The sequence below is a fragment of the Balaenoptera physalus genome (assembly GCF_965194825.1).
Source record: "Balaenoptera physalus genome assembly, chromosome: 18".
Lineage (NCBI taxonomy): Eukaryota > Metazoa > Chordata > Mammalia > Artiodactyla > Balaenopteridae > Balaenoptera > Balaenoptera physalus.
Genome location: NC_138899.1, coordinates 70,025,227 through 70,037,862, shown reverse-complemented (window position 1 = coordinate 70,037,862; position 12,636 = coordinate 70,025,227). Strand labels below are relative to the sequence as shown.

Here is a 12,636-nt window from a genome sequence, read left to right as displayed (position 1 = left end):
CTGACAATGCTCTCCTTGTCAGTTCTCTTGTGGATAGCAGCATCTAACACCTTTGTACTCTTTTTCATCATCCATTTTGAGAATATTGAAATATCTTGTGATAAAAATGAGGTGGAATCTGTTTACTATAAGACTTTTATATTTGGAGTTTCCAAATGCTTGCCTGTAAGGAATCTCAAAATTGGACGTGTTTGTTCATCATTCATAGTAATTCCATCACCCAGAAAGCTCTTCTCCTGAGGAAATGACTAGGGAAGGAGGGCAGTGGTGCTATGGTCCTTAGAGGAGAGGTCTCACCTGCACCTCCCTCTGCGCAGGGCCCTTTAACCCGTAGCTACATCCATCAATTGTGATGTGACAGTGACAGAATATTCCTAGGATTTTGAATGATTGTTGGGGTGTGTGACATCTGTCCCTGACAATGAAATGAAATGTAGGGAATATGCTTTCCCCCTGCTGCAGGTTCTCCAACTCAAAACCCCTGAATAACATTTTATTTACTTTTCTATAGTTGAAAGAGGGAAACAGTGCTTTCAGGGGCCCTACAAAATCCCCTAATAGTTAAGTTTCACAGTTTATTCAAATGATCTGGGGGAATTGTAATGAAAAATAAAACATTTTAAGCTTTCTAAATCAGAGGTAAGCCTTTGAAAAACTTTATTTTCTAATATAAAATATATTACATACATAAGGAAGATTTTTAATATTTTTATACATTTTTTAAATTCCCTGCAGTAGAACTAGATTGCTTTCTACTTTTTCTGTAGCATATAAGGGAAAGGTTTAGGAAACTCTATATAAATTGTATTAAACATATAATTGCAGGATTTTTAATTTGTCCGTCTCTCCAAGAAAAAATAATCACTTAGAAAAATTAAGGATGATATTACACATAAAATCTTATCAATAATTAATCTTCATTTTGTCAGGGAACTCAGGGCATCTGTGAAGCATAAGTTTATAAATTATATAAATATGTTTCGGACAAATCTAGGACTGCTGACAAATCTAAAAGGATACTCTGCCAATACTCAAACACATTATAGCAAGATACGTAAATTTAGAATAAAATGACAAACTAAGGTGGGCTTTCAGCGCTCCCTCCCATACTCCATCTAAGTAAGAAATGCCTCAAAAGCAGAATGGAGGCTCACATGGTGGATCTGAGGAAACTCACGGAAAACTGTGAGCAGTCCCTGGAGAGACAGAAGACCGCTGGGTCTGAAGGAGGAGATATTGGCAGAGGGGAAGAGTGTTGGGTGCCTTGCTGGGTAGGGCGTTTTAGTTGTGCGCTTTCTTCCCAGAATTTTCCACTATCTATTGATGCCTTCCCTCCTGCCACGGTGGGGCAGGGAATGGGAGCACCAGTCCAGCTGCTCAGGGCTGCAGCATCACATCTGTGTCAAGGGAGGGGCTGCCCAGGAGGTGGGCACAAGTGCCATCCCTTTGACATTCACTTCCCCCACTGCCCCCTCTACAGTGGGGGCCAGGGGATTGCAACCCGGGAGGCAGCTCTCAGAAAGAGCAGCCTCGCTGAGACCAAAGCATAGGATGTTTTTCTGAGAGACAAGATGAGGGAGAGGTGGTTCAACCCCATCCAGAATATGAGTGCACAGAGGAAAACAGGCCAGCATGCAGGATCTCAAGCACCATAAAGGAAAGATCACAGGCTCAACAACCAGGTGAAGCAGAATGAACAGAAGAGAAAAATACGGAATTCTTTAAAAAGGCATAATATTCTCTAAGATATAAGAAAGGGGGTCAGAGAGGTTAAGTAACTGGCTCATGGTCACACAGCTAATAAATGCCCTTACTAAACAATGATTGCTATTTTAAACGGTCAATTTAATGGCATAGCTCTTCATTCCCGCCATTGGTCTGTAGTGACTCACCGCTGCTGTTCCTTTGCAGGTGACTATCCTGCACCAAGAGCTGTCCTCACGGGCCACGACCATGAAGTTGTCTGTGTTTCTGTCTGTGCAGAACTTGGACTTGTTATCAGTGGTGCTAAAGGTCAGAAGACATTTCTTTCATTTTAGGTCTTTAAACACTATACGATTTTCACAAGTTAACCATGATTTATGATTTTTTTCCTTTAGGAGGCTCTCCATAGACAAATGTAATCCCTAGGTTTTTTGTAGCTGTTTAGTTTTATTATTAATATTTGCTAGTACTAATATAAAATAGATATAAAATATTATGTAGTATTTTGTGTTCACCAGCATTCTAGCCAGAACACTGGTAAATTAAACTGCAGCACACCCATATGATGCAGTCATTACAGATAACATTTAAAAGACAAGGGGAGGGGACTTCCCTGGTGGCGCAGTGGTTAAGAATCCGCCTGCCAATGCAGGGGACACAGGTTCGATCCTTGGTCCAGGAAGATCCCACATGCCGCGGAGCAACTAAGACCGTGTGTCACAGCTACTGAGCCTGCACTCTAGAGCCCACAAACCACAACTACTGAAGCCCGCGTGCCTAAAGCCCGAGCTCCGCTGCAGGAGAAGCCACCGCAATGAGAAGCCCACACATGGCAACGAAGAGTAGCCCCTGCTCGCCGCAACTAGAGAAAGCCTGTGTGCAGCTATGAAGACCCAACGCAGCCAAACATAAAAATATAGTAAAAAAAAAAAAAGAAAGACAAGGGGAAGATATCCGTGATGGTGGGGCCCATGGGGGGCCAGGCTGCTCATGAGACACAGCCTTGGATCCAACCCCCTCCACGAGTCGTTTTCTTCTCACGGCTGGGGACTGTGTAGTGGTAGATGGGAAAGGAAATATGATGACTTAGTTCTTCTGACTTTTTGTGGAAAAAGTACTGTTCCGGGAAAAGTCAGGAAACTTGAATTCTAATTCTGGCTGAGATACCAATTCTCCATGGGAGGCTCCGGGGCAGTAAGGAGCCTAACGCTTAGGAGAAACTGAAAGAAAACCAAAGGGGCCGAGTGTGGTGAGGACACCACGGACGTAAGGAGACAAAGGCTGAAGAGGCGAGGGGCCCCCACGCACAAGTGTTTGCAATTTGTATTTCATTTTGAGTATAATGGGAAACCATTGAAGTCTTTTAGCAAGGTGATGAGATGATCAGATTTGGTTTTTAGGAGCTTATTCTGGCTGCTTTATAGATAATGGGTATCATGCCTAAAGGTAGGGACACTGTGTTTTTGTATTGAAGAATAAATAACCCAGGGAGGGACAGATAGGATATTTTCAATAAATGTCTTTTAATGTCTGTTTTAGAAATAACATGTAATATCATTCTATTCTGTAAAGAAAAAAAAAGAAAAAAAGGAAAGGGAAGGAAAACAAGAGACGCAGCATGCATAGGGAAAAACGTTAATTTTCTATAGATGATGGTTGATACTAGAAGTGATTGCTATTTTTTTTTCTCTAACTCTTTGTATTTTCTGGAATGCACATCTATTACTTTAGTAATCAGGAAAACATTTAGGTATAGCCTTATAATGTCACTTGTTTTGTAAAATGCGTATCTACTGAAATCAATTGTTTGAAAAATAAGAATGTAATTCATGCATGGTTTTATGGAGTTTTTCTGGGGATCGTGGGGGACAGGTAATACCAAACTACATTAACCAATTATTTGTATGAACTTGACTACTGAATGTTTTATCTTAAAATTTCTACCTGAGAAAAAATAAGTCACTCCCCATACTACTTTTACATTCTCGCCTCACTCTTCATTTATTTAAAAAAGAAAAAGTGTTCCTACAGTCTGAATTACTTGATTCCTTTTCTTAATTTTGCCTTTTTCATTTTATATATAGACTATAGAAAGGTAAAACTTATTATTTGATAGTATTGTATTTATGTGGTACAATTAAAATTTTGATGATACTAAAGAAAATTAGTGACTGTTTTGATAATTCTCCTGAACTTTCTAAAGAAAAATTTCTAAACACATATTAAGAGAAGACTTCGACATACAGTCTTTTATTCTCATGTAATGTATGAACTGTCTCCTTTTTTAATGAATATTATCTCATGAAGGAAAAGAACAACTACTGACCTAGATAAAAAGTTTGGAAGACACGTGTGTGTTATGTAACAGTTCTCTGTACTTGTTCTGTTGAAATCTAACATCAGTGCTTGGCTCTTGCCACCATAGTTCTTTTCTTTTCTACCTTCTTTCAACAACTCTGAGTGTATTATTCAGGTACAGTTGGCAGGTGTGTGGGAGCTAATAACGTGACTGGTCGTCACCAATGACTCTGGCCTTGCTGTTCCCTGCTCTGCAGAGGGCCCTTGCCTCGTCCACACAATCACCGGAGATTTGCTAAGAGCCCTCGAAGGACCAGAAAACTGCTTGTTCCCACGCTTGATTTCTGTCTCCAGTGAAGGCCACTGTATCATCTACTATGAACGAGGGCGATTCAGCAATTTCAGCATCAATGGGAAACTTTTGGCTCAAATGGAGATCAACGATTCGACAAGGGTAAATCTGCATGTTCCATGCTAACTGGGGACCTAGCCAAGAGGTTAAAGATTGACTATTTTACATTAAATGACTCATAATAGATTTTCTCTGGTATCCAGGTAAATGTGTGTTGGTTTGTAAAAGCACATAAATTCATGTTGATTGATGCTTTGAACAAACCCAAAATTCATTTAATCCCAAGTAGTTAACTCAGTGAATTAGACTTTGGAGGTGATGGCTGTAGTCTGATTAGAGGTTAGACCCTTAAGGAGATTTTTCCTAATCTCTTACAAACAATTGTTCCCGCGTTGCACTCCCCTGACATTAAAAGTGAGTTTATTGTCAAAGAATCTTATCTTCTGAACCCTAGACCAAAATTACATACCAAATTGCCCATCACTCGCAAATGAATTATAATTGCTGGTTTATCATGATTAAAAACAGCTTTTAAATATTCTTCTGCCATTTGTTCTAAAAGTCTTGACATAGCTAGTATTCAGAACTTAACAAAACATCATGTTACTTAATTCTCAAGTTCTTTCTGGATTAGACTGATAATATTCTCTTTGGGACTTCTGTTATTTTGTAACCTAAATTGGTTTTAATAAGATCCTTTGTTTATGTAAGAACTTTGATGAATTCCACATTAGAAAGCCTATGGATTTGGACTTGAGAAAACTTGGACAAGTGGCTAAACGTAGAAAATAATGACAAGGGACTTGTATTAAGTGCCTTTCAGTAGTGCCCACTGATCTTTTGGGAAACACCGAGAGAAATGGTTGCTTTTCTGCCTTGTCCAAAGGCCATTCTCCTGAGTAGCGATGGCCAGAACCTGGTGACCGGAGGGGACAACGGTGTGGTGGAGGTTTGGCAGGCCTGTGACTTCAAGCAGCTGTACATTTACCCCGGATGTGATGCTGGCATTAGAGCAATGGACTTATCCCATGACCAGAGGTGAGCCATGCTGGGGAGAAATGTGATCACTCAAGAACTGTCATTGAAAGTTCTTAACATTTTACCAAGGGTGAAACCTGCCGTGAAGAAGATTCCAGCATCCAGATGGAAGAAAGACTAGTGCAGAAAAGGGTAAATTGAGGAGAGGAGTAAGTACTGTAAGAAAGGATTCTGGTAAGAAGGAAACAGAGGAAGAGAATAAGGGGGAAAAAAAGAAAGAAATGGGTCTGAAGAAAAACAGGCGCATCTAGACACTGCCCAAAATTTAGAATTATCCCCACCAACTTCTCTGTTCTCACATCCTTACCTGGTCTCAGACAGGCCTGCCTGGCTTACATTATGTGAAAGAAACACATATTTTTTTAGCAGAGTCTTGGCTTGAGGCATACATCTAGCTAAATGCAGCCAAATGCAAAGTACAGACTACAGCTGGCCTCTGTTTTAAAAATACGAGGCACTTATTACTTGAAACAATCTCCAACACACCCCTCCCCGATTTTCTTATTCACATATCTGCCATTTATGTTATTTTGTGGTATTTTATGTATTTCCCTAAGACACTATAATCTTTTCTTGGAAAGAATTGACAGGAATGTTAACAAAGTAATATGATTTTCTATTGTTCCTCAATTTGCAACAAGATTTTGTTATTTCCTAAAGTTTGCCTTTGGGTTTATTATAAAGTGAAAAGAATAATTGGAATATAAAGTCTAAATTTCTAAATTTAAAAAATAAATTAAAACTCTATAATCTTAATATGGTAATTTCTCATTTTTTGCTATATATTTAACAGAAATAAGAAAAGCTTATTAACCGACTTATTTCAACTATGTGTATATTCTTTATAAGAGTATTGGTTTTAAAACAGTATGAATGTTAAGGCTTATATGATAAATTTAACAAAGCATCTTCACACTATAGTAAAACAGTACTGAAGTCATCAAGAAAAGCAATGGAATTTAAGTTAGTTTGGGGAGGAGGTATTTGATCTGCAGCCCAACCTGTTTTAAAGAAAATTTAAGCAGATTATTATTAGAGTGTTCCAAAATGCTGTAGTCCGTATTCATAAATGGGAATGGTTTACCATGTAATTATTTTATATACATGGGTGTTTCTAAAGTATTTGAAATGATTTGTGTTCTTAAGTAGTTTAAATATTCTCCCGGATAGTCTTATTCATTCATGTATTCATGTTGCAAACATTTGCTGCCACCATCATAGATTAAGGACTGTGCACAGTCCTGAGGATACAAAACAAGATCACTGACCCCAAAGAGCTCAAATAATCATAATAAATGTATATGAGGGAAGCAGGAGCAGAGGAACAGAAGAAAGAAGTGATTAGCTCTTCTCAAGGGGTGCAGAGGGCAGGAAAGCTTTTGTAAGATCTTTATCCTTCACTCGGTATGGGGGAGAGAGTAGATGAGAGAGCATAGGCAAGGCTGTAGTCGTCTTAGTGGTCTCCCAGGAGGAGAAGGAAAGATACTAACCAAATTTCTATTTCTTTTTCAATCTCATCCTTAATTTCAATGATTATTGTTGTTTTATGATGTCCTTGATATGTTGGAACAGTAGCATATGCACATAAGTTACAGCTTGACAGATAAACATACACTGAGGATGCCTACTCAGAAAGTGTTTATCTGATGAGTTGTCTGGTCAAAAGTTAATCAACACTTGGTCTGGCAGCCCAGGTGTTTTCGGAATTGATTCAGCTTCTCCTAGGAGAACCAAGAATACATTTTAATCCTATCTGAGGGCACGCAAAACTAAAACCTGGTGAACTTTGAGATCGTGCTATTGTTTAGTGTAAAGTAGAACCACATCAGTGATTTTGTGTCTCTCTTAACTACCGCCTCTGCTTTTCCAGGACTCTGATCACTGGCATGGCTTCTGGTAGCATTGTAGCTTTTAATATAGATTTTAATCGGTGGCATTATGAGCATCAGAACAGATACTGAAGACAAATGGAGAACCAAAAGCCAAGTTAAAGCTGAGAGCACAAGTGCTGCATGGAAAGGCAATATCTCTGGTGGAAAAAACCCGTCTACATCGACCTCCGTTTGTACATTCCATCACACCCAGCAATAGCTGTACATTGCAGTCAGCAGTCATTTTACTTTGTGTGTTTTTTCACTACTGAACACCAGCTGCTACCAAGCAAGCTTATATCATGTAAATTATATGAATTAGGAGATGTTTTGGTAATTATTTCATATCTTGTTGTTTATTGAGAAAAGGTAGTAGAACGTGTCACAAGAGACTTTTGACAATTCTGAGGAACCTTGTGTCCAGTTGTTACAAAGTTTAAGCTTCGAACCTAACCTGCATCCCATTTCCAGCCTCTTTTCAAGCTGAGGAAAAAAAAAAAAAAAACACGTTTGATACTTTGTACATCAGATGCATCTTATTTAAAGGGATACTTTTGTAAAAGTAAAACCTTGTATAAAGAACAAAACATTTCTTAATTTTATTGTGGAGTTACAACGTGCATGTTCTTTAATCCTGAAGTCTTGATGGAACAGGTGCATTGACACTAGGAAATAGTAAGATCTGTCCAAGGACACAGCTTGTATGAAAGGATTGAATTTGGGCTCAATCAGTAATTTTTGACATTTTCACCAAAATACATAGTTTTGCACTTTTAAATCTAAATTCATTCCTTCTAAGTGAAATTTGCTCATAAAGCATTTGAATACTAAGCCATTATTTGCCATTTTGGTACTTGATACAAAGAAAATTCAGCCCTAACCTTCATAATTTGAAGACACAGCAGAAAGGGGGCTTAGGGATGAGGTCCTGGTTTTATTGTATAAATAGGAGTCCCGATCATTAGTTCCATAGTAATGACTTCCCAACTCCTGGACAACTCTTCCAGAATCATCCTGCTGGCTTAGCGTGTGTACATTAGGGGAGGAGAATCTGATGCTAACTTTTTTGCTGTTTCCCGCCCCCCCCCTTTGGTTCTTGAATAGCTTAGTTTCTTTAATAATAAGTCAGACTTTATTATAACAATAACTGACGTTATTCTTTTAGGTTCTTGTGAAATTTTCACCTAAAGCCACATTCTTAGCCTAAGGCACTTCATCTTTTATGATATAAAATGATGGCTATCAAATGATTTTCCATACATTGTACTGATCAAGTTATACACCCAGGGGTATATACACTTTATTCATGTTTCTTCTTTGTATATTTGGTGACTGTATCGTCATAGATATGTACATATTGTGTCGGTAGGGCTATGAGGCATGTTACAGGAATGTAATTTTCTCAGAATTTACACTCACTTGCAGTCATTTATTTAAAAAGATAAAACAAGATAATGGGTTCTTTGTATTGGCACTTTGCACCAGAAACATATCATTATTTATTGATGTGATTACTTATTTGTTATCCACCTTGTACTAGTAAGTTTTAGCACTGAATTCCTTCTTCATTGTTGTTTGTATTTATGAGATTCTGAAATTCTGGGGAATCGGCGTAATGATTAATTTATTCATCACCAGGCTGTAAGCAATATCTTGAGTTTGTAGCTTAGAATTGGGAGGATAATGAACATCTGGAAGACAAGTTCATTTCATCTTGAGATCATGGTGAAATATTTTGGATATATAAATTCCTTAAGCTATTGTAACCATGTTTTATTGCAAAGATGTAAAATATGCCAGATGTGTGTGAGTTGGAAATCAAAAAAAGAAAAATAAAATATGCAAAGAATTCACCGATTTTTTCACATTTCATTGGACACTTCACTTATGTGCATTCATTATGTTGTCATACAAGTTTAAGAAATCAACATCACCTCATATAAAGGCCTAGAGCATCTAAGAACATGAAATAGAGTCCTAATGAGGTTCTGTAATTTGCTGAAACATGAGCTTCTCTGCTTGACCATCTGGCAGGGATTTGGGGCACCAGTGACCAGAGGGAAACAGCTCTTGTTATTTCTTCTGCATAGTCCACTTTTGGGGTTATTTTTGTTTCATTTAAAAGAAACTAAATGCAGGTGAAGGGTGTAACAGCCCATTACATGAAAGTTAGCAAATCGTGCTATTTTCATTTGAACCACGCTTTCTAGAATTTATCGTTGACCAGGCACGACGCAGGCGGGAGTGGAGGAGCTGCTGACCAGAGCAGGCAGGTAGCAGGAGCCGGGCTGAGGGGGCTCCGGACAGGCCCAGGGAGCAACAAGACCACAGGTGAGCTTCCATCTGCATTCTCGGGACAAAAGGGACACAACCATATAGTAGCCTGAGAAAGCCTTGCTGCTGGCACTCTCCATCCTGGCCCCAGACCAGACGACTGTCAGTCATCCTCAGCCCGGCTGGCTCCCTCAACCCAGCCCTTCTCACAGCCCATCCATCACTCCTCAGGCTGGTCATTACCTCAAGGCCTCTTTAAACCGACTGCCCCACTTCCAGAACCATTGCCTGGACTGTCACCAAGACCTCTTGACCAGAATCTGGGCCTCACATCAGAACCCTCCCACTGTACTCCACGAGACTGCTGCCTGAGGGTCTGGCTACACCACCAGCCCAGTCATCCCACTGCCCAGCACCCTGCCATGGCTTCCTTGTGTTCCTAAACTCTGGTGGGTGAAAAATCACCTGGGGAGCTTATTTCGATGAGCAGAATCTAGGGCCCCATCCACCCAGGTGATTCTGATGTGGGTCACCCCTGGGCACATTGTTGACAACATTAATGTAAGGGATGAAGCCCAGACTCAGGAGAGCACAGAAGTCCTTCAGGAGGGAAGCAGTCTCATCTACCCCTCCCTTTGACACCCTGCACCTCAGGCAAACCCACCTACTACCAGTGGCTGAGATCTACCCTGTGCCTTGGTTCTTAGTGTGTTCCCTGCCCAGAGAGCTCCTCTTTATCTGCACCACCTGGTGGCACTCCTTGCTGCAAATTGGCCTAACCCAATTTGCTCATTCACAGGCTTTTTGGCAGGTAAAGGTAGTCCCCAAGCCCCACATCTTCACTATGTTATAATGAAAACAATGTTCAGGATCAATTTCTGCCACATTGTAGAAACACATCTTCAGCAAACACATTTTAGCAAGCAAGCAAGCATGAGACCATTCACAGAAGTCTTCTGTGAGCTTGGGAAGTCCAGCGCCTTTTTCGGTGATCTGACAATCATTGTACGTGGAAGATACACTGGAAGCAGATGCACTGGTCATCTGGAAGCGGGATCCCATTAGTCTTGTAATGCCATTAGCAGCCAGACTCCTCCAACCCAATCATTTAGGAATCAAGCCTTGGGTACCACCCCAAGAGTACAGGCTAAAGACCTCGGTCGATTCTTATACCCTGGCTATGGAGCAGTAGGAGAGGTCTCTAAAATACTGTAGCCAGTGTAGATTGAATTCACATCCATGAAATACCATTAATTTCATCAGCGATGCTAATTAAGAAGTCAGTAATTTCCCCACTGAAAAGTCAGTCTTAACATTCACTATCCTAACTAATAAAGCTTCTGGTCTCCTTTGGAATAAGGAGGCTGGAGCTCTGGTCCTTGACTTCACGTTGAGACTCTACTATTTAAATGATCTGGAGCATAAATTTCTGATCAGGGAAACTGGCCCCTAGCGTGCAGAGAACATTAATACATACTATCACATTGCCTATACTGGGTATTTTAAAGTAAATTACAACATCATCACACTTCTACTTATTGTCGTAGTCGCAGCTCAAGTGTCCCCTCCTCTATGAGGTCTTCCCTGACCCCTGGGTTAGCTTCCTACACCTGGCATGTCCCTGTCACTGCAGAGCAGTGTATTGTCATAGCTTACTAGCCTCTCCTCCATTGTGACTGTGAACTTCTTGGCAATGGAACTCTTTTATCTTGGATCCTTAGGGCAGTGTTGGATTCAGAGTAGATTGTCAGTAAATGTAGCTTTGTCAAATGTATAGATAAATAGATGAAGCCCAGACCCCTGGGCAAATTTGGCAGGAATATTCAGGGGCCCTCCCTCTTCCCACTGCCCTGACACCCAAAGCCGCAGGTGGCCTCTCCCGCCCTGCACTGTGGTCCTTCCAGAGAGCTCCATTCTCCATTCTCTTACTGTCACAGCCAGTTCTAGGTATTTTTGCCATAAGTTTCTTTGCTGTAAGCATCTTTTCCCCAAACATTTTTGCCACATAACTAATTGGCCATAAGGCAATTTTGCTGTAAAAGATAAAATAACTAAAAATAAAAGAGGGACATTAAAAAGGACATCACGAAACATGAACAATGAGTAACAAAATTAAGAGGACTTTATTGCAAAATACAAATATTTGAATACATTTAAAATGTGCATAGATTCATGGCAATACTGCTCAAATAACTGATTTTACTTTGGAGGTTTTACCTAAACACTTGTCTCCCAAGTCTTAAATTCATAGTATTTTACACTTTTTTTTTTTTTTTGCTTTTTGATTTATCTCCTCCTTCAGCATTGCACTTTTTCCATAAAGTGTCTTTTTTTATATATAAATTTATTTATTTATTTTTGGCTGCGTTGGGTCTTCGTTGCTGCATGCGGGCTTTCTGTAGTTGCCACGAGTTGGGGGCACTCTTAGCCACGGTGTGCGGGCCTCTCACTGCAGTGGGCCCCCCGCCGCTCAGCTGTGGAACACGGACTCTAGGCGCACAGGCTTCAGTAGTTGTGGTGAGTGGGCTCAGCAGCTGTGGCTCGCGGGCTCTAGAGCGCAGGCTCAGTAGCTGTGGCGCATGGGCTTAGTTGCTCCGCTGCATGTGGGATCTTCCCGGACCAGGGATCGAACCCGTCTCCCCTACATTGGCAGGCGGATTCTTAACCTCTGTGCCTCCAGGGAAGTCCCCATAAAGTGTCTTCCTTCATTAAAAGATGTATCAGCCATCAGTTTCTAAGTACTAGGATGCTATTTGTCACTGAGCTTTGTACTGGGTAGTGAAAGCCTTCTACACTGCTGTGTGCGCTGCCGTATTGTCACGTGTCGCACGTCCGCTGATAGAAGTTCCAGAGTTCTATGGGAGATGTGGGTCCAACTCTGCACCTTCCAGGCCTCTTTCTCCTCCAGTGTAATGTGTTTCAAAATAAGAAATGCAACTATTGGGGCAAATCATCATCATCTGTCATGACTTTTGTATTATGTATGTCAAACCAAAGGGTCAGTTAGTTTATCTTTTACGACAAAACTGCCTTACGGCCAATTAATAGTGCAGCGAAAATATTTGCGGCAAAGAGGTTTACGGCCAGAATACGGGACGC

The 12,636-nt window shown here is 40.5% G+C and overlaps 1 protein-coding gene across 8 annotated transcripts in view; it reads left to right on the top strand.

The window, feature by feature from the left end:
* Nucleotides 1-9,116, top strand: part of NBEA (neurobeachin) — a 610,070-nt gene extending 600,954 nt beyond the window's left edge. For all 8 annotated transcript variants that reach the window (XM_082435483.1, XM_082435487.1, XM_082435484.1 and 5 more), the window contains 4 exons: nucleotides 1,912-2,013; nucleotides 4,260-4,456; nucleotides 5,241-5,392; nucleotides 7,263-9,116. In XM_082435483.1, the coding sequence (XP_082291609.1) occupies nucleotides 1,912-2,013; nucleotides 4,260-4,456; nucleotides 5,241-5,392; nucleotides 7,263-7,353 (542 nt within the window). In that variant the 3' untranslated portion in view covers nucleotides 7,354-9,116. The remainder of the gene's footprint in view (nucleotides 1-1,911; nucleotides 2,014-4,259; nucleotides 4,457-5,240; nucleotides 5,393-7,262) is intronic.
* Nucleotides 9,117-12,636: the final 3,520 nt, after the last annotated feature.